The sequence below is a fragment of the Theropithecus gelada genome, chromosome 1, assembly GCF_003255815.1.
Source record: "Theropithecus gelada isolate Dixy chromosome 1, Tgel_1.0, whole genome shotgun sequence".
Taxonomy (NCBI): domain Eukaryota; kingdom Metazoa; phylum Chordata; class Mammalia; order Primates; family Cercopithecidae; genus Theropithecus; species Theropithecus gelada.
Genome location: NC_037668.1, coordinates 65,650,863 through 65,672,019, shown reverse-complemented (window position 1 = coordinate 65,672,019; position 21,157 = coordinate 65,650,863). Strand labels below are relative to the sequence as shown.

At 44.4% G+C, this 21,157-nt stretch overlaps 1 protein-coding gene across 2 annotated transcripts in view; it reads left to right on the top strand.

Moving 5' to 3' along the window:
• Nucleotides 1-20,831, top strand: part of SF3A3 (splicing factor 3a subunit 3) — a 33,766-nt gene extending 12,935 nt beyond the window's left edge. For both annotated transcript variants that reach the window (XM_025383806.1, XM_025383815.1), the window contains 9 exons: nucleotides 31-99; nucleotides 509-576; nucleotides 740-847; nucleotides 2,913-2,982; nucleotides 9,445-9,609; nucleotides 9,718-9,828; nucleotides 11,045-11,135; nucleotides 18,615-18,670; nucleotides 20,517-20,831. In XM_025383806.1, the coding sequence (XP_025239591.1) occupies nucleotides 31-99; nucleotides 509-576; nucleotides 740-847; nucleotides 2,913-2,982; nucleotides 9,445-9,609; nucleotides 9,718-9,828; nucleotides 11,045-11,135; nucleotides 18,615-18,670; nucleotides 20,517-20,594 (816 nt within the window). In that variant the 3' untranslated portion in view covers nucleotides 20,595-20,831. The remainder of the gene's footprint in view (nucleotides 1-30; nucleotides 100-508; nucleotides 577-739; nucleotides 848-2,912; nucleotides 2,983-9,444; nucleotides 9,610-9,717; nucleotides 9,829-11,044; nucleotides 11,136-18,614; nucleotides 18,671-20,516) is intronic.
• The last annotated feature ends 326 nt before the right edge of the window (nucleotides 20,832-21,157 follow it).

The following is a 21,157-nucleotide window of genomic DNA, read 5'->3' as shown; positions in this document are numbered from 1 at the left end:
TCCTAATAAATACCATATTGTTCTTTCCAGAAAGAGACAAGCAGTGCTCTGACCCATGCTGGAGCCCATCTTGACCTCTCTGCATTCTCCTCCTGGGAGGTATGTTTCCTTCAGCAGTAGTACTGTTCTTCCTGTCTATTTTTCTATCTTTAAAGACTGCTCTGCTGTCTTTAATACCATGGTTGTGTTGTGATAAGGCACTATTTCTTGGGATCAAGCATCTACAAAGAAAGTAGCAAAGTAAAAAGAAAAAAATTACTACTTGGGAAACTGAAATAATCATTCTAACTACATTAAGCTGTAGTAAAGTAAATGGAACACTACCAGTATGGTTAAGTCTGAAGATAATTACAGATTCAGTCCTCTGGAGAGTTTAGACTTACTGTGAGATTGGCTATGAAATGTGTGGTCCTGCCACAGCCTCAGGAACACCCACCCTCTGGCCTGCATTTGGGGTTTCCCAAAAATCTGTTAATGTAATATTGTAATTTTTCTCTTCTTTGTACAGGAGTTGGCCTCTCTGGGTTTGGACAGATTGAAATCTGCTCTCTTAGCTTTAGGCTTGAAATGTGGCGGGTAAGGAATGGTTTTTCTATCAAAACTATTCAATTTGCTGTGTGTTTGCACAGTCTTCTAAGCAGCTCTGATTCCATTTTTTTTCTGTTGCTCCACACTGCAAAAACAAGCGAGCCTCTGTGGTAAAGTAACCCTGAAATCCTTTGCCATCCTGTCTCCTTAGGACCCTAGAAGAGCGAGCCCAGAGACTCTTCAGCACCAAAGGAAAGTCCCTGGAGTCACTTGATACCTCTTTGTTTGCCAAAAATCCCAAGTCGAAGGGCACCAAGCGGTGAGTGGCTGGGGTAGCACTGCTGCTTGTGGCTTTTAAGTGTTATTCCCATGCAGAATTTTTAACCACAGTGGAGACTTTAAAGCCTGCTTTATCCCCGTTATTGGTCGACAGAGATCCAGTCTGCTCTTTCTCTTTGCTAATAGAGAATACTACCACTGTTAATATAAACAAAGGACCGTCTGTATTCATCTGATTGAGAGCACGTCAGGTTTCTAAGTTTGAAACCGTGTTCTTGGCACCTTTAATAGGTTATAGAGGCTAAAAGGCTAAATAGGTTCAAGAACTATTTTTCTAAGCTTATTTTTGGTAAAGTTGAATCTAATTCTTGAGCTACATACTTAGACAAGGTATTTTCCTTTTTTTTTTTTTTTTGAGACGGAGTCTCACTCTGTCGCCCAGGCTGGAGTGCAGTGGCCGGATCTCAGCTCACTGCAAGCTCTGCCTCCCGGGTTTACGCCATTCTCCTGCCTCAGCCTCCCGAGTAGCTGGGACTACAGGCGCCCGCCACCTTGCCTGGCTAGTTTTTTGTATTTTTTATTAGAGATGGGGTTTCACCGTGTTAGCCAGGATGGTCTCGATCTCCTGACCTCGTGATCCACCCGTCTCGGCCTCCCAAAGTGCTGGGATTACAGGCTTGAGCCACTGCGCCCGGCCTAGACAAGGTATTTTCTTTTCTTTTCTTTTTTTTTTGAGACAGAGTCTCACTCTGTCACCCAAGCTGGAGTGCAGTGGTGCAATCTCAGCTTACTGGCTGGAACCTCCACCTCCTGGGTTCAAAGGATTTTCCTGCCTCAGCCTCCTGAGTAGCTGGGACTACAGGCACACACCACCACACATGGCTGATTTTTTGTATTGTTAGTAGAGATGGGGGTTCATCATGTTGGCCAGGCTGGTCTGCAGCTCCTGAGCTTAAGTGATCCACCCGCCTTGGCCTCCCAAAGTGCTGGGATTATAGGTGTGAGCCACTGCGCCTGACCCAGGGTGGTTTTTTTTTTTTTTCTTTTTTGAGATGGCGTCTCGCTCTGTTGCCCAGGCTGGAGTGCAGTGGCACAATCTCGGCTCACTGCAACCTCTGCCTTCTGGGTTCAAGCGATTCTCTTGCCTCAGCCTCCCGAGTAGCTGGGATTACAGATACGCAACACCACACTGGCTAATTTTTGTGTGTTTTTTGTTTTTTTGTTTGAGACAGAGTCTTGCTTTGTTGCCCAGGTTGGAGTGCAGTGGTGCAATCTCAGCTCGCTGCAACCTCCACCTCTCTGGTTCAGGCGATTCTCTTGCCTCACTCTTCCAAGTAGGTGGGATTACCAGCGTGCGCCACCATGCCTGGCTAGTTTTTGTATTTTTAGTAGAGACGGGGTTTCACCATGTTAGCCAGGCTGGTCATGAACTCCTGACCTCACGTGATCCACCCGCCTCAGCCTCCCAAAGTGGTGGGATTACAGGCGTGAGCCACCGCGGCTAGCTAATTTTTGTATTTTTAGTAGAGAGGGTTTCACCGTGTTGGTGAGGCTAGTCACAAACTCCCAACCTCAAGTGATCGCCAGCCTCATCCTCCCAAAATGCTGGGATTACAGACATGAGCCACCGTGTCTGGCCCAGCATTTTCTTAATGTACTTTTTTTTCTAATTCTCACAACAACCCAGAAAATTAGTTGTTATCCTGAGTTTTTGCAGATAAGGACTCAGAAAAGTTATGGAATGTGTCCACTCTCATAGTTCTAAGTAGCAGAGTCAGGATTTGGGCCTAGGTCTACCTGCTGCAGAGCTTGCTCTTACATACCACATTTCCTTTGTAGATTATAATGATGGCAGTGTAAGCAGTCTTGATATGTCCTTCATCTTCTAGGTGAGGTCATAGAGGAAGCCTCCATGCATTCTGAGAAATACCCTCAGTGTTTGTCAATAGAGTCCTGAGATGAACAGAGCATTTGCTTTCATAGCATAGTATTTCTCATGTGCTTATAATTTTTAATGCAGTTGTGCAATAAATGTTCCCAGATATAGGGAACAAAGCAATGGATGAGAGAATCCTTGAGTGATACAGCTTGTTTCTTTTTCTCAGAGACACTGAGAGGAACAAAGACATTGCTTTTCTAGAAGCCCAGATCTATGAATATGTAGAGATTCTTGGGGTAAGTGACTGACTGCTGAAAGTGGAAAATGGTATAAAGCACAGGAGTTAAAGGGAGAGGAACTCACGGAAGATATTTTTTTCATTAGGTTCAAAAGAGGAGTGGATAGCTGATAAACTAGTATGGCACAAAATAGAGGTCAGGGTATGAGGCTCTTCAGTAAGTTCCTATTCTGTTGTTAGACGATACTTCCAAAATTGTCCAATTCCCATAAAGCCAGGCATGGAGAATAGAGTCCCCTCGCAATATAATATCCAGAATAGTGCAGATTCTGTGCCTGAGCTTCAGAAAATACTCAGGGGTAGCCCACAAAGCAGACACTCAAAAGGGCAAGTAACAAAGGCTACTCAAAGCAGCCTTTCAGTTATGACTTATAAAAAGGCATTTTCGTAAGTCATCTTATGTAAGTCAACTTACATGTTCATAAGATTGTGAGAAAATTAGTAGGGCTAGAATATTAGTAGTACAAAGCTGGCAGTGAATGTTCTCCTTGAATATTTTAGGAAGAACTGAAGTGTGGGTTGGGGTAGAGAAAGGCCTAGCCTGACCAGTATGCTTGTCTCAGAGAGAAAGTAGGGAGAGGAGTAGGAGGAAAAGAAATCTCTTTCCAGAAAGAAAGAGTGGAAGAAATGGCAGCACTCATCCAGAGAAGATGATCAATGTCTTTGGAGTCCTTCAGAAGACCAGCCTTTCTGATCGTGTCTGCTGTGTACAGTTTTTTTTGTTTTTTGTTTTTTGTTTTTTTTTGAGACAGAGTCTTGCTCTGTCGCCCATGCTGGCGTGCAGTGGTGCAATCCGGGGTCACTGCAACCTCCACCTCCAGGGTTCAAGCGAGTCTCCTCCCTCAGCCTCCTGAGTAGCTGGGACTACAGGCGTGCGCCACCATGCCCGACTAGTTTTTTGTAGTTTTAGTAGAGGCGGGGTTTCGCCATATTGGCCAGGCTGGTCTCGAACTCCTGACCTCGTGATCAGCTTGCCTCAGCCTCCCAAAGTGCTGGGATTACAGGTGTGAGCCACCACACCCAGCCCGATTTTTAACTATCTCAGAGCCGAGCCTTTTACACACACTCGCATGGTCCTTTTAGTGGATGGCTCTGGGTCAGATAGCTTGTTTACATATTTTTGTTAATTGCCATGGACATTTTCATTCTGCTTCTGAGGACCATTCATATAATAGCTGTAGAACTAGTCACCTGTGATTCTGTTATGACCGCTTTCAGTAAAAGGCTAGCTAGACATTGGACATTGGAGAGACATATTCTCCACTGTGACCTTGGGCTGTGCTAGTGTGGGCAGCAGGCTGAGTTGCCAGTCTTGTGAGTGGCTGGGAAGCCACTCATGCCCTTGACATGAGGTTTGTCCACTTTCTCCCTCCTTTTTTTTTGAAACAGTACCTCACTCTGTCACCCAGGCTGGAGTGCAGTGGCGGGATCTCAGCTCACTGCAACCTCCGCCTCCTGGGTTCAAGTGATTCTCGTGCCTCAGCCTCCCTGGTAGCTGGAACTACAGGTGTGTGCCACCACACCTGGCTAATTTTTGTACTTTTGGTAGAGACAGGGTTTTGTCTTGTTGGCCAGGCTGGTCTTGAATTCCTGGGCTCAAGTGATCTGCCTGCCTTGGCCTCCCAAAGTGCTGGAGCCACCAGGCCGGCCTCCATCCTTTAAGAGCATTTTGCTTTCCCTGCCAGGAGATGGCAGTATTCTCTTTGGAATTCCAACCAGTTCTAGCGAAATGCTTTCCAGAAGTTGCTCTCACTATGAACTGATAAGATTTTTGCCGTTATTATACTATTTGTTGATGTCTGTTGGTTTTTGGACATTATGCAAATTTTTTTAATACAATAGTGAATATGACACAGCCTCTTGCCCTTGAGAAACTCATTTTGTGGTTAGTGGAGACAAATAATTACAATATAATTTGATACTTACCTGAATACAGTGAGGTTGAGTCTTCTAAGTAGAAAGAGGGAGAAGAAAAAGTTTCTGGTAGAGGAAACAGGAAACACAAAGATACAACAGTATTAGATAAAATTATATCTCCTAATGCTAACCCTCCCCCCTCCCACCACCCCCCAACAGGCCCCAATATGTGATGTTCCCCACCCTGTGTCCAAGCATTCTCATTGTTCAATTCCCACCTATGAGTGAGAGCATGCGGTGTTTGGTTTTCTGTCCTTGCAATGGTTTGCTCAGAATGATGGTTTCTAGCTTCATCCATGTCCCTACAAAGGGCATGAACTCATCTTTTTTTTATGGCTGCATAGTATTCCATGGTGTATATGTGCCACATTTTCTTAATCCAGTCTATCATTGATGGACATTTGGGTTGGTTCCAAGTCGTTACTACTGTGAATAGTGCCGCAATAAACGTATGTGTGCATGTGTCTTTATAGCAGCATGATTTATAATCCTTTGGGTATATGCCCAATAATGGGATGGCTGGGTCAAATGGTATTTCTAGTTCTGGATCCTTGAGGAATGGCCACACTGTCTTCCACAATGGTTGAACTAGTTTACAGTCCCAACAACAGTGTAAAAGTGTTCCTATTTCTCCACATCCTGTCCAGCACCCGTTGTTTCCTGGCTTTTTAATGATCGCCATTCTAACTGGTGTGAGATGGTATCTCATTGTAGTTTTGATTTGCATTTCTCTGATGGCCAGTGATGATGAGCATTTCTTCATGTGTCTGTTGGCTGCATAAATATCTTCCTTTGAGAAGTGTTCATGTATTTTGCCCATTTTTTAATGGGGTGGTTTGATTTTTTTCTTGTAAATTTGTTTAAGTTCTTTGTAGATTCTGGATATTAGCCCTTTGTCAGATGAGTAGATTGTAAAAATTTTCTCCCGTTCTATAGGTTGCCTGTTCACCTGATGATAGTTTCTTTTGCTGTGTGGAAGCTCTTTAGTTTAATTAGATCCCATTTGTCAATTTTGGTTTTTGTTGCCATTGCTTTTGGTGTTTTAGTTATGAAGTCCTTGCCCGTGCCTATGGCCTGAATGATATTGCCTAGGTTTTCTTCTAGGGTTTTTATGGTTTTAGGTCTAACATTTAAGTCTTTAATCCATCTTGAATTAATTTTTGTATAAGGTGTAAGGAAGGGATCCAGTTTCAGCTTTCTACATATGGCTAGCCAGTTTTCCCAGCACCATTTAATTAGGGAGTCCTTTCCCCATTTCTTGTTTTTGTCAGGTTTGTCAAAGATCAGTTGGCTGTAGATGTGGTGGTATTATTTCCGAGGACTCTGTTCTGTTCCATTGGTCTATATCTCTGTTTTGGTACCAGTACCATGCTGTTTTGGTTACCATAGCCTTGTAGTATAGTTTGAAGTCAGGTAGCGTGATGCCTCCAGCTTTGTTCTTTTGGCTTAGGATTGTCTTGGCAATGTGGGCTCTTTTTTGGTTCCATATGGACTTTAAAGTAGTTTTTTTCCAATTCTATGAAGAAAGTCATTGGTAGCTTGATGGGGATGGCATTGAATCTATAAATTACCTTGGGCAGTATGGCCATTTTCACAATATTGATTCTTCCTATCCATGAGCATGGAATGTTCTTCCATTTGTTTGTGTCCTCTTTTATTTCATTGAGCAGTGGTTTGTAGTTCTTGAAGAGGTCCTTCACATCCCTTGTAAGTTGAATTCCTAGGTATTTTATTCTCTTTGAAGTGATAGTGAATGGGAGTTCACTCATGATTTGGCTCTCTGTTTTTAGTGTATAGGAATGCTTGTGATTTTTGCACCCTGATTTTGTATGCTGAGACTTTGCTGAAGTTGCTTATCAGCTTAAGGAGATTTTGGACTGAGACGATGGGGTTTTCTAAATATACAATCATGTCATCTGCAAACAGGGACAATTTGACTTCTTCTTTTCCTAACTGAATACCCTTTCTTTGTCTTGCCTGATTGCCCTGGCCAGAACTTCCAACACTATGTTGAATAGGATTGGTGAGAGAGGGCATCCCTGTCTTGTGCCAGTTTTCAAAGGGAATGCTTCCAGTTTTTGCCCATTCAGTATGATATTAGCTGTGGGTTTGTCATAAATGGCTTTTATTATTTTGAGATGCACCCCATCAATACCTAGTTTATTGAGAGTTTTTAGCATGAAGGGCTGTTGAATTTTGTCAAAGGCCTTTTCTGCATCTATTGAGATAATCGTGTGGCTTTTGTATTTGGTTCTGTTTATGTGATGGATTACGTGTATTTATTTGCGTATGTTGAACCAGCCTTGCATCACAGGTATGAAGCCAGCTTGATCATGGTGGATAAGCTTTTTGATGTGCTGCTGGATTTGGTTTGCCAGTATTTTATCAAGGATTTTTGCATTGATGTTCATCAGGGATATTGGTCTAAAATTCTCTTTTTTTTGTTGTGTCTCTGCCAGTCTTTGGTATCAGGATGATATTGGCCTCATAAAATGAATTAGGGAGAATTCCCTTTTTTTCTATTCATTGGAATAGTTTCAGAAGCAATGGTACCAGCTCCTCTTTGTACCTCTGGTAGAATTCAGCTGTGAATCCGTCTGGTCTTAGACTTTTTTTGGTTGGTAGGCTATTATTGCCTCAATTTCAGAACCTGTTATTGGTCTATTCAAGGATTCAGCTTCTTCCTGATTTAGTCTTGGGAGGGTGTGTGTGTCCAGGAATGTATTCATTTCTTCTAGATTTTCTAGTTTTTTTGCGTAGAGGTGTTTATAGTATTTTCTGATGGTAGTTTGTATTTCTGTGGAATCGGTGGTGATATCCCCTTTTTCATTTTTTATTGCATCTGTTTGATTCTTCTGTCTTCTTTATTAGTCTTGCTAGCAGTCTATCAATTTTGTTGATCTTTTCAAAAAACCAGCTCCTGGATTCATTGATTTTTTTGAAGTGTTTTTTGTGTCTCTATCTCCTTCAGTTCTGCTCTGATCTTATTTCTTGCCTTCTGCTAGCTTTTGAATGTGTTTGCTCTTGCTTCTCAAGTTCTTTTAATTGTGATGTTAGGGTGTCAATTTTAGATCTTTTCCAGCTTTCTCTTGTGGGCATGTAGTGCTATAAATTTCCCTCTACACACTGCTTTAAATGTGTCCCAGAGATTCTGGTATGTTGTATCTTTGTCCTCATTGGTTTCAGAGAACATCTTTATTTCTGCCTTCATTTCGTTATGTACCCAGTAGTTGTCATTCAGGAGCAGGTTGTTCAGTTTCCATGTAGTTGAGAGGTTCTGAGTGAGTTTCTTAATCCTGAGTTCTAGTTTGACTGCACTGTGATCTGAGAGACAGTTTGTTATAATTTCTATTCTTTTACATTTGCTGAGAAGTGCTTTAATTGCAACTATGTGGTCAATTTTGGAATAAATGTGATGCGGTGCTGAGAAGAATGTATATTCTGTTGATTCGGGGTGGAGAGTTCTGCAGATGTCTATTAGGTCCGCTTGGTGCAGAGCTGAGTTCAATTCCTGGATATCCTTGTTAACTTTCTGTCTTGTCAATCTGTCTAATATTGACAGTGGGGTGTTAAAGTCTCCCATTATTACTGTATGAGAGTCTAAGTCTCTTCGTAGGTCTCTAAGGACTTGCTTTATGAATCTGGGTGCTCCTGTATTGGGTGCATTTTTTTTTTTTTTTTTTTTTTTTGAGACGGAGTCTTGCTCTGTTGCCCAGGCTGGAGTGCAGTGGCGCAATCTCGGCTCACTGCAAGCTCCGCCTCCCGGGTTCACGCCATTCTCCTGCCTCAGCCTCCCGAGTAGCTGGGACTACAGGCGCCCGCCGCTGCGCCCGGCTAATTTTTTCTATTTTTAGTAGAGACGGGGTTTCACCATGGTCTCGATCTCCTGACCTTGTGATCCACCCGCCTCGGCCTCCCAAAGTGCTGGGATTACAGGCGTGAGCCACCGCGCCCGGCCTTTTTTTTTTTTTTTTGAGATGGAGTCTCACTGTGTTGCCCAGGCTAGAGTGTAGTGGTAGGATCATAGCTCACTGCATCCTCAAACTCCTGGGCTCAAGCAGTCCTCCTAACTCAGCCTCCTGAATAGCTGGGACCACAGGTGCACAACTCCATGCCTAGCCAATTTGTAAATGTTTTGTAGAGATGGGATCCCACTGTGTTGCCCAGGCTGATGTCAAACTCCTGGCCTCAAGTGATTCTCCCACCCCAGCCTCCAAAAGTGATGGGATTACAGGCTTGAGCCACCACACCCAGCCAGGAAATATTTTAGAGTCAGAATAGATGAGACTGTTTTCTGTTGTTCTAGAATAGCCTCAGATGAGTAATCAGGCAAGTAATGTAAAACCTTTTACTCTTTGCTTTGGGTTCAGGTAGAGCCTGCTGATAAGGAGTTCTGATATGAAGGCAAGATTTTCCTTTATTCTATAAGAAAGAACCTTATCCTTGGAAGTAAGGGGTCAGCAAAAGTTGGAGGAAAACAGGAAATTTCCCATCTTATTCTGCACTAGTTTTTTCTGACTTTTCATTTATGGACCTGCCTTAGGAACAGCGACATCTCACTCATGAAAATGTACAGCGCAAGCAAGCCAGGACAGGAGAAGAGCGAGAAGAAGAGGAAGAAGAGCAGATCAGTGAGAGTGAGAGTGAAGATGAAGAGAACGAGATCATTTACAACCCCAAAAACCTGCCACTTGGCTGGGATGGCAAAGTAAGTCTCAGAACTACCACTTTCTCCCCATTCCCCATTTTGGAAACAGATACAGAGTTTAGTAGGCTAACACTACTTCTTGTTTTTTTTTTCTTTTTTCTTTTTTAGCCTATTCCCTACTGGCTGTATAAACTTCATGGCCTAAATATCAACTACAACTGTGAGATTTGTGGAAACTACACCTACCGAGGACCCAAAGCCTTCCAGCGACACTTTGCTGTAAGGAATTCAGAGCCATTTTTCGGGGAATTGAAATAAAAACATGAGACTTTTAGAGAAGAGAGTAGGAGTAGCCTATGTGGACCTCTGGTGTCCAGAGCCAAAGGGAATCAGAGAAGGATGGTTTTAAAATCAAGCCCATGGCGTTTGACTTTTGGCACCAATGTTAGTCTTAAATACCTGAGATAGTTTCTGGAGGAATTCTACCACTCCGCTCTTTAAACCTTACTTGGTTTTCTCTTGCCTGCTCTTAACACTTCTCTGTTTTTGTCTTTCTGCTAGCATTTTAGACCAACTTCTGACTTCTTGGTTATTTCTCTACCCCATTGCTAATACTCAAGATCAAGAATAGGACTTACTTCTTTCGGATCATAAATGGATCTTTGCCTCTTGAGAAAAAAAAAAAATGAAGGGGCTGATCTTTATCAAACCATTCTTGAGACAGGGTATTGTCCAGGTGGTACTGCTGTAAGTGGGCTCACCTCTAAGTGGGCTCTACTTTTAGTTCTTAGATTTTGGAAGGACATTTTACAGAATGGAAAAGATTTATGCTAGACCAAGGATGACAAATTTATATGAACTCCTCTCCCCCTCTCTGAGTCATACATATTACTAATTGATCCTGAGTCTTTTTTGCTGAGCCCATGAGTGAGTTCTGAATCCTTCTCAGCACCTCCTACAATGATTGGAGTTGGCATCCAGATAAAGCCTGTGCCATTTACCATCCCGTAGCTAAAACTGCCATCATGTCAGTGTATAATCTCCCTGCTCTCTCCTCACCACATCGTTGTGCCTGATAAAAGTCTTCTCCTTTACCTACAAAGATGATGCTGACCTGCCATTAGTAACCCTATTCATGCAGGTGTTTGGAGTTGCTGGGGCTTTGGTGAGTTCTCCCGCAATATGGGAGATGTAGTTAGAGTTGTGATATTTTCCTGTGATCTTGACCCAGAGGTTTTATGTGTAAGACTACTGGGTCTGGAATCTAGGTTTACAAGCCAACCCAGTGAGGCAAACAATGCGATGCGTCTTTGAAATACCAGCCTTTTGTCAGTCACAGCCAGCGGTTTACAAACATGAAACACAAAAGGAATGCTGCCTTTCGGTGGAGTCTCGTAAAGGGCCATGTTAGGATTTATGAGTAGAATGGAGTTAGTGCTCTGTGTGTTCAGCTATTCCCATTTCACATGATCCTTTTGCTTCTCTCTTCTCCCAGGAATGGCGTCACGCTCATGGCATGAGGTGTTTGGGCATCCCAAACACTGCTCACTTTGCTAATGTGACACAGATTGAAGATGCTGTCTCCTGTAAGTAACATTTATTTACTGTCTCCTAGGCCAGTACAAATGGCCTGTCCTCCTTCGAGTCAGCATCCTGATACCTTGTGTATCCAGGATTAAAGGCAGTAGGTTGTGGTTATGTAAAATCTGAGACAGTTGTATTATTATTGCATTTCTGTTTTTTGTTTTGTGGTTGGTTTTTTTTTTTTTTTTTTTTTTGGTTTTTTTTTTTTTTTTTTTGAGATGGACGGAGTCTCGCTCTGTCGCCAGGCTGGAGTGCAATGGCGTGATCTCAGCTCACTGCAACCTCCGCCTCCTGGGTGCGAGCGAATCTCCTGCCTCAGCCTCCCAAGTAGCTGGGATTATAGGCACGTGCCACTGTGCCTGGCTAATTTTTTTTTTCTGAGATGGAGTCTCGCTCTGTCACCCAGGCTGGAGTGCAGTGGCACGATCTCAGCTCACTGCAAGTTCCGTCTCCCGGGTTCATGCCATTCTCCCACCTCAGCCTCCCAGTAGCTGGTACTACAGGCGCCCGCCACCACGCCTGGCTAATATTTTGTATTTTTAGTAGAGATGGGGTTTCACACTGTTAGCCAGGATGGTCTCGATCTCCTGACCTCGTGATCTGCCCGCCTTGGCCTCCCAAAGTGCTGAGATTACAGGTGTGAGCCACCACGCCCAGCCTTTGTTTTGTTTCTGAGACAGAGTCTTGTTCTGTCACCAGGCTGGAGTGCAGTGGTGCGATCATGGCTCCTGCAACCTCCGTCTCCTGGGCTCAAGCAATTCTTCTGCCTCAGCCTCCCTAGTACCTGGGATTACAGGCAAGCGCCACCACGCCCAGCTAATTTTTCTATTTTTAGTAGAGATGGGCTTTCACCATGTTGGCCAGGCTGGTGTCGAACTCCTGACCTCAAGTGATCCACCCACGTTGGCCTCCCAAAGTGCTGGGATAACAGGCGTGAGCCATCGCACCTAATTATTGCTTTTTTTTTTTGAGATGGAGTTTCGCTCATATTGCCCAGGCTGGAGTGTGATGGTGCGATCTCGGCTCACTGCAACCTCTGCCTCCTGGGTTCAAGCGATTCTCCTACCTCAGCCTCCCGAGTAGCTGGGATTACAAGTATGTGCCACCATGCCCAGCTACTTAAGAGACGGGGTTTCTCCATGTTGGTCAGGCTGGTCTCAAACTCCCGACCTCAGGTGATCCGCCCGCCTCAGCCTCCCAAAGTGCTGGGATTACAGGCATGATTCACGGCGTCCAGCTAATTATTGCATTTTTAAGGGGAATGAATTAGTCAGCAATACTGATTGTTTCTCCTTTGAGAAGAGCCCTGTGCTGAGTATAGACCAGGGCTTTTAGCCTGGGTTTGTGAACTCCCTTGTATGCAAGATTTTGATTGAATGGTTGTATGTATAGTTTTCTGAATTGATTTTAATGTGTTAAAGAATGACTGATATAAAGGAAGAAATAGAAGTGCCCTCAGTAAGCTTGTGTTTGAGGCTATAGAAACACAGCAGCCAAATACCTCTTGAGGAAAGTAAAGTGGAGTGCATGTGAGGGAAGGTACTGCTGAAGCACATAGAGGACCACCGCCAGGCTTCCTGTTTTCCCAGCAGTGGGAGCTTTCTCTGCCATTAACATTTTCATGGCAGCCTTTTTCTTTTCTTCTTTTTAAAATTTAATTTAAATTTTTTTTTAAATTTCTGAGACAGAGTCTTGCTCTGTTGCCCAGGCTGGAGTGCACTGGCGTGATCTCAGCTCACTGCAACCTCCACCCCCTGGTTTCCAACGATTATCCTGCCTCAGCCTCCCAAGTAGCTGGAATTACAGGTGCTTGCCACCACACCTGGCTAATTTTTTTGGTATTTTTAGTAGAGACGGGGTTTTAGCATGTTGGCCAGGCTGGTCTCAAACTCCTGACCTCAGGTGACCTGCCTGCCTTGGCTTCCTAAAGTACTGGAATTATAGGCGTTAGCCACCATGCCTGTCCTGGCTTTTTATTTTCTTTTCAGTGGATCTATGTCACATTTCACTGTTGGCTGGTTAGACAGAAGTAAGGTATTTACCCCTCCACTTTGTTAAATTACAGGCACTTTACTCTCAGTTACGCTTAGCAGGCTGTTCAGCTGTTTGGTCAGCTTGAACTTTGGGCTTCCAACTCTATTGCCCAGGCTGGAGTACAGTGGTACAATCACAGCTCACTGCAGTCTCTGCCTCCCAGACTCAAGTGATCCTCCCGCCTCAGATTCCCAAGTCAATGGGACTACAGGCTTGTGCCACCATGCCCGGCTAATTTTTGTATTTTTTGTAGAGATGATGTTTCACCATGTTGCCCAGGCTGGTCTTAAAGTCCTGTACCCAAGCGATCTGCCTGCCTCAGCCTCTGAAAGTGCTGGGATTGCAGGCGTGATCCCTGCCCAGCATGCAACATGCTACAACCTGTCTGTCATTTGAGACTGTTTATATTGACAGAGATTACCTCTTCAGTGGGACTGTGCTAAGATTCTTTAACTTACATAATTTCTTGACTTCTTATGACAAAGTAGGAAACCAAGTGTTTTATATCTATTCTGAGTTTATTTTCTTTTTTTTCCTTCTTTTTTTTTTTTTTTTTCTTTTTGGTACAGATGGGGTTTCCTTATGTTGCCCAGGCTGGTCTCAAACTCGTGGGCTGAAGTGATCCTCCCACCTTGGCCCTACAAAATGCTGGCATCATAGGCATGAACCACTGCACCCAACCTTATTTTTTTTATTATTATTTTTTTTTGAGACAGAGTCTTGCTGTGTTGCCCAGGCTGGAGTGCAGTGACTGATCTCGGCTCACTGCAACCTTTGCCTCCTGGGGTCAAGCAATTCTTGTGCCTTAACCTCCCCAGTAGCTGGGACCATAGGCATGTACCACCACGCCCAGCAATTTTTGTATTTTTAGTAAAGACAAGGTTTCACCATGTTGGCCAGGCTGGCCTGGAACTTCTGACCTCAAGTGATGCACCCGCATTGGCCTCCCAAAGTGCTAGGATTATAGGCATGAGCCACCAGGCTCATGTTAAAGAATTACTGATATAAAGGAAAAAATAGAAGTGCCCTCAGTAAGCTTGTGTTTGAGGCTATAGAAACACAGCAGCGAAATACCTCTTGAGGAAAGTGAAGTAGAGTACATGTCAGGGAATGTGCTGCTGAAGCACATAGAGGACTGCTGCCAGGCTTCCTGTTTTCCCAGCAGTGGTAGCTTTCTCTGCCATTAACCTTTTCATGGCAGCCTTTTTCTTTTCTTTTTTTTTTTAATTTAATTTTTTTTTTTAATTTTTGAGACGGTGTCTTGCTGTGTCGCCCAGGCTGGAGTGCAGTGGCTGGATCTCAGCTCACTGCAACCTCCACCTCCTGGTTTCAAGCGATTCTCCTGCCTTGGCCTCCCGAGTAGCTGAAATTACAGGTACTCGCCACCACGTCTGGCTAATTGTATTTTTAATGGAGATGGGGTTTTAGCATGTTGGCCAGGCTGGTCTCAAATTCCTGATCTCAGGTAACCTGCCTGCCTTGGTTTCCCAAAGTGCTGGGATTACAGCACGTGTGTCTTAAAACAGTCTTTCCTCTTTCCACAATGCCATACTGCCTTCTTTGAAATCACACTCATCAGGGGATGTTTTTTTTAAGGGTTGGTCATTAAGAGTTTTTCTAGAAAGGAATTGTATTATCTTAGCCATATAGTTTTTTTTTTTTTTAGACAGAGTCTCGCATTGTCGCCAGGCTGGAAAGCAGTGGCGCAATCTCTGCTCACTGCAACCTCCACCTCCCAGGTTAAAGCGATTCTCCTGTCTCAGCCTCCCAAGTAGCTGGGACTACAGGCGCACACCAGCACACCCAGCCAATTTTTGTATTTTTAAGAGAGACGGGGTTTCACCGTGTTAGCCAGGATGGTCTTGATCTCTGACCTCGTCATGCACGCGCCCCGGCCTCCCAAAGCGTTGGGATAACGGGCGTGAGCCACCACGCCTGGCCCTAATTTTTTTTTTTTTTTTAGAATATCATTGGCAGGGCCGGACGTGGTGGCTCACACCTGTAATCCCAGCACTTTGGGAGGCCAAGGCAGGCGGATCACGAGGTCAGGAGATCAAGACCATCCTGGCTCACACAGTGAAATCCCATCTCTACTAAAAATATAAAAAATTAGCCGGGCATGGTGGCAGGCGCCTGTAGTCCCAGCTACTCGGGAGGCTAAGCAGGAGAATGGCGTGAACCCAGGAGACTGGGCTTGCAGTGAGCCCAGATCACACCACTGCACTCCAGCCTGGGTGACAGAGTGACACTCCGTCTCAAAAAAAAAAAAAGAATATCATTGGCAGGTTCATGATTCTTCAACTGCATTACTACTTTCAGAATTTATCTACTTATTCAGCTGTCTAGGTTAGTCAGTTTCTCCCTATGAATGTTGTTATTGCCACTGTTTTGACTAATTGTATTATTTCTACCATCATGGCTTCCCTTGATCTTTTTAGGTTCACCACATAGCATTTGTAGTTTTATTTCTACCTCAATTTCTACTGCACCCGAACCCAGCCCCTGTCTTCTCTCTGTTTCTTTTTCTGAGACAGGATCTTGCTCTTTGCCCAGGCTGGGGTGTAGTGGTACAATCTTGGATCACTGCAGCCTCTGCCTCCTGGGCTCAAGTGTTTCTCATGTCACCATTCCTGGCCTGGATTAACTTGTTTAGATCATTCTTTTTTTTTTTTTTTTTGAGACGGAGTCTCGCTCTGTCGCCCAGGCTGGAGTGCAGTGGCTGGATCTCAGCTCACTGCAAGCTCCGCCTCCTGGGTTCACGCCATTCTCCGGCCTCAGCCTCCCGAGTAGCTGGGACTACAGGTTCCTGCCACCTCGCCCGGCTAGTTTTTTTTTGTATTTTTTAGTAGAGACGGGGTTTCACCGTGTTAGCCAGGATGGTCTCGATCTCCTGACCTCGTGATCCACCCGTCTCGGCCTCCCAAAGTGCTGGGATTACAGGCTTGAGCCACCGCGCCCGGCAGTAGATCATTCTTTTGAAATTTTTATTTCTCTCTTGGAGATTTTAGCCTGGAGGAAGAGATTCTGTACTGTCATTTAAGTTGCTGTGATTTTGTTTGTTTGTTTTTGGGATGGAGTCTCGCTGTGTTGTGAGTGGAGTGCAGTGGCATGATCTCCACTCACTGCAACCTCCACCTCCTGAGTTCAAGCGATTCTGCTGTCTCAGCCTCCCGAGTGGCTGAGACTACAGGTGCACGCCACCATGCCTGGCTAATTTTTTTGTATTTTAGTAGAGACGGGGTTTCACTTTGTTGCCCAGGCTGGTCTCGAACTCCTGAGCTCAGGCAGTCCATCCACCTCAGCCTCCCAAAGTGCTAGGATTACAGGCGTGGGCCAGTGCACCCAGCCGCAGTGATTTATTTTGTTTATTTATTTTTTTACTTAAATGGAGAGTTTTACTTATAAATTTATTATGTTAATTATTCCATTTATTTAGATTTATGTTTTTTTTAATTGTACAAAAGCTAAGAAAGAGTCCTCTGAAATTGCCACCAGAAATCGCCGTTTAGGTGATTGGTCGCACTTTATTAATATTCTTATTTATTTATTTATTTTTGAGACGGAGTTTCGTTCTTGTTGCCCAGGCTGGAGTGCAGTGGCACGATCTCGGCTCACTGCAACCTCCATCTCCTGGGTTCAAGCAATTCTCCTGCCTCAGCCTCCTGAGTAGCAGGGATTACAGGCATGCGCCACCACACCTGTTTAATTTTGTATTTTTAGTAGAGATGGGCTTTCTCCATGTTGGTCAGGCTGGTCTCGAACTCCCAACCTCAGGTGATCTGCCCACCTCAGCCTCCCAAAGTGCTGGGATTAAAGGCGTGAGCCACCACACCCGGCCTCTTTTTTTTTTTTTTGACAGAGTCTCGCTCTGTCACCCAGGCTGAATTCTTGGTTAGATTCTTGAAGGGCTTTGGCAAAGAATATGACAGGGCTGCCCTGTCACATAGTAAGCACATAACTTCTCCATTCCTTCCTGATAATGCATATTATCTGGGCTTGAAGACTTCAGCTTATTTTTATTTATTTATTTATTTTTGAGACAGAGTTTCGCTCTTGTTGCCCAGGCTGGTACGATCTTGGCTCACCGCAACCTCCACCTCCCAGGTTCAAGCGATTCTCCTGCCTCAGCCTCCTGAGTAGCTGGGATTAACAGGCATGCACCACCACACCCGGCTAATTTTGTATTTTTAGTAGAGATGGGGTTTCTCCATGTTGGTCAGGCTAGTCTCGAACTCCCGACCTCAGGTATTCCACCTGCCTCGGCCTCCCAAAGTACTGGGATTATAGGCATGAGCCCCTGTGCCTGGCCAACTTCAGCTAATTTAAAGCAATTAGTAAAGAAGGAAAAGTTGATTAATTGAGCACCTATGTGCCAGGTGCAGAGCTAAGCATTTTATCATATATTGTTTTATTTACTATTCATTCACCCATCTTAGGCTTCAACTGTCTCTCTGTGATATTTCTTCTAATCTTGTCAAGTTGAGATTATTCTACTTGATGGGAAAGGTGAAAACACAGGAATCAAGTTCTGTTTTCTCATCATCTATTAATATTTTATTATCTTCCCTTTCTGGCAGTGGACCTGTCTTATGTATTCCATGTAGCCATCTGTTCTCATCTGATCTAAGAGTTCACCTTCCTGATACCATGCTTTAAGATTCAAGTTGGCTGGGCGTGGTGGCTCACGCCTATAATCCCAGCACTTTGGAAGGCCGAGGCAGGTGGATCACCTGAGGTCGGGAGTTCAAGACCAGCCTGACCAACATGGAGAAACCCCGTCTCTACTAAAAATACAAAATTAGCCAGGCATGGTGGCGCATGCCTATAATCCCAGCTACTTGGGAGGCTGAGGCAGGAGAATCGCTTGAACCCAGGAGGCGGAGGTTGCGGTGAGCTGAGATCGCACCATTGCACTCCAGCCTGGGCAAAAAGAGCGAAACTCCATCTCAAAAAAAAAAAAAAAGATTCAAGTTGTTCTTTCCCCAGTTTGTATCAGTTTTTTTCTTGTGTATACATGTCTGATCACTCCCTCCGAAGCTATGATGGTTTTTTCAGATGTCTTTACCTTTTCTCCTTCATAGAGATTGTTATTGAACTGTTAGAATTTTGTATTATGAGCTTTAAGAAAGTAAAGTCACTTTCTTCCATTATTCTCATAGGTTGTTCCACAATTAACCTCCTTCAAGAGTAGCAGTTTTTTGTTCTCGGAGGTCTTTGGTTATATTTGATCCAACTGTTATAGCAAAGCAAGGTCATGATGAGTTTTACAGTGGAAGGGGTTTTGTCTGTAGGTGGTCTAGAACCAAAATTCTGGTTTGGGGTAGGCAGAAATCTCACAGGCAGAGTCTTCTAGGGAGCATCCTAATGGCAGGGAGAGAGGATTATGACACTGGCTACCCGACAAATGTTCAGTCCATCCTGATTGCTATTCATTTCTCATCCTGCAGTGTGGGCCAAACTGAAATTGCAGAAGGCTTCAGAACGATGGCAGCCCGACACTGAGGTGAGTACTAATGTGGATGGTGTTGGGGATAGTGTCAAGTGATAGAGAGCTCCCTCGCCACGTAGAAGGGAGGTGAAAGATGGTCCCTGGTGTACTGCAGCAGCGAGTAGAATGTGACAATATCTACCAATTGACTTTTCCTTTTTTTTTTTTTTTTGACACAGAGTCTCACACTGTTGCCCAGGCTGGAGTGCAGTGGTGTAACGTCAGCTGACTGCAACTTCCACCTCCTGGATTCCAGCAATTCTCCTGCCTCTCGAGTAGCTGAGATTACAGGCGCCCGCCACCACACTGACTAATTTTTGTATTTTTAGTAGTGACAGAGTTTCGCCATGTTGGCCAGACTGGTCTCAAACTCCTCACCTCAGGTGATCCACCCGCTCACGCCTGTAGTCCCAGCTACTTGGGAGGCCTAGGCACGAAAATCACTTGAACCCGGGAGGTGGAGGTTGCATGAGCCGAGATTGTGCCACTGCACTCCAGCCTGGGTGACAGAGCAAGACTCTGTCTCAAAAAAAAAAAAATAATAATAATAATAATTAGCCAAGTGTGGTGGTGCATGCTTGTAGTCCCAGCTAATTGGGACTGAGGCAGGAGGAACACTTGAGCCCAGGAATTTGAGGCAGCTGCTGACCTATGATCATAGCACTGCACTTCAGCCTGGGTGACGGAGTAAGACCCTGTCTCTTTAACAACAAAAAGGCAGATTGTATTCTCCCATTCAAATTTTGAAATGGGCTGGGTGCAGCGGTTCATGCCTGTAGTCCCAGCACTTTGGGAGGCCAAAGCAGGCAGATTGCTTGAGCCCAGGAATTGGAGACCAGCCTGGGCAACATGGTGAAACCATATCTCTACAAAAAATACAATAATTAACTGGGAGTGGTGGCACATGCCTGTGGTCCCAGCTGTTCAGGAGGCTGAGGCAGGAGGATCACTTGAGCCCAGGCTGTCGAGGCTGCAGTGAGCTGTGATTGCACCATTGCACTCCAGCCTGGGTGGCAGAGCAAGAACTTGCCTCACACACACACAAAAATTGAAACGGCAAGTGGGAGTACCCATATCTCATGTTTTGCCGTGGAGATTTATAGACTAAAATGCCGAGACTCTGTATCATGTATTAGATCTCCTTTGAGGAAAGCATCTAATGAGAGATGGTACTCCCATAGCAACAGGGAGAAGTCCTTGTTGGTCTTATGATGGTCATCCCAAGCAGCAGGTTTTTAGAGATGAGGAATGACATGTATGTAAGGAATAGTATTGACTCACTCCAAGTCCCATAGTAACTGGCAATAGCCTCCCTTTTTTTGAGTCAGTGGTTTTCAGTATTTTTTTTCTTTTTGGCAGCAAAACTGTCTTCCACTTGTAATATAGTACTCCGATATATAAAATAGAATCAAGCAGAATTGCTCTGGACATGGGGAAGCTCAGACTTCCTGGCCTCCCTTTCAACCCTTCAGTGGCCTCTGAGCAGAAACCTGGGATTCTTGGGAACTGTTTGAAAACTTGCTGTTGCAGGTCAGCCTTTCTCAACCATGGTTTCTCATCTTAAATATAGAGAGCTAAATAAACTATTTTCTCAGATACTCTAATGATGGGTCATGACTAATACCATTTTAGATGTCTACGAGAGAAGTTAATTCATTGAACACCGTGGCTGCTTTGGGGCAGTGGGACTTAATTCTCTTGTGGAACCCCAGTTGAGAAAGGCTGTCTTAGATAAATGCCAGTCTTAGTGTACCAGAGTATGCCATGGAATCAGGCCAGGATGAGCTCAGGTACCTAGAGATTGGTTCCAAACATTTCTTTTAGGAGATGTATCTAACAAAGTGTACCCCTTCCTTTTCAGGAAGAATACGAAGATTCAAGTGGGAATGTTGTGAATAAGAAGACCTATGAGGATCTGAAAAGACAAGGACTGCTCTAGTGTTCAGGGATGTAGCTCAGCTTTTGGGCTAGCCCAGGCTTCCCTGAGATCTGCTTTTTCTATTTCTCCCAACCAAATCCTCTTAAAGACCCTTTGCTATGTAGTCTCATGGTCTAGCATGCATCTTGTAGAAACAAGACATGCTGGCAGATTGCAGGGTTGAGATGTGTTTTATCTGTTTTATATTTTAAAAGATTCTGCCAGAAAATAAAACCACACCTTGTTCTAAAGCCCAGGGTTATGGACCAACTCAGTGCTTCAGGTCTTAAGGCCTCCATACCTCTTTCTCACCAACTTTAGTAGTAGCTGAGATTTAATGGCCACCTGTTTTGCTACAAATCTGACCTGACCTCTTACCCTACCCTCCTTTGTTGCTGCTTCCCTGAATGAGTATTACCCCAGGATGAGGTCTGCCATCAGCTTAGCCATTGATGCAAATACTAGGGAAAGACTAGGAGGATAAGCCAGGGCTGCTACTAAGGACTAAGTGTGGCACCACGGTTTGCCTTTTGTATTTGCATAAAGAAAGGAGTTGGAGCTGGGTGCAGTGGCTTGTGCCTGTA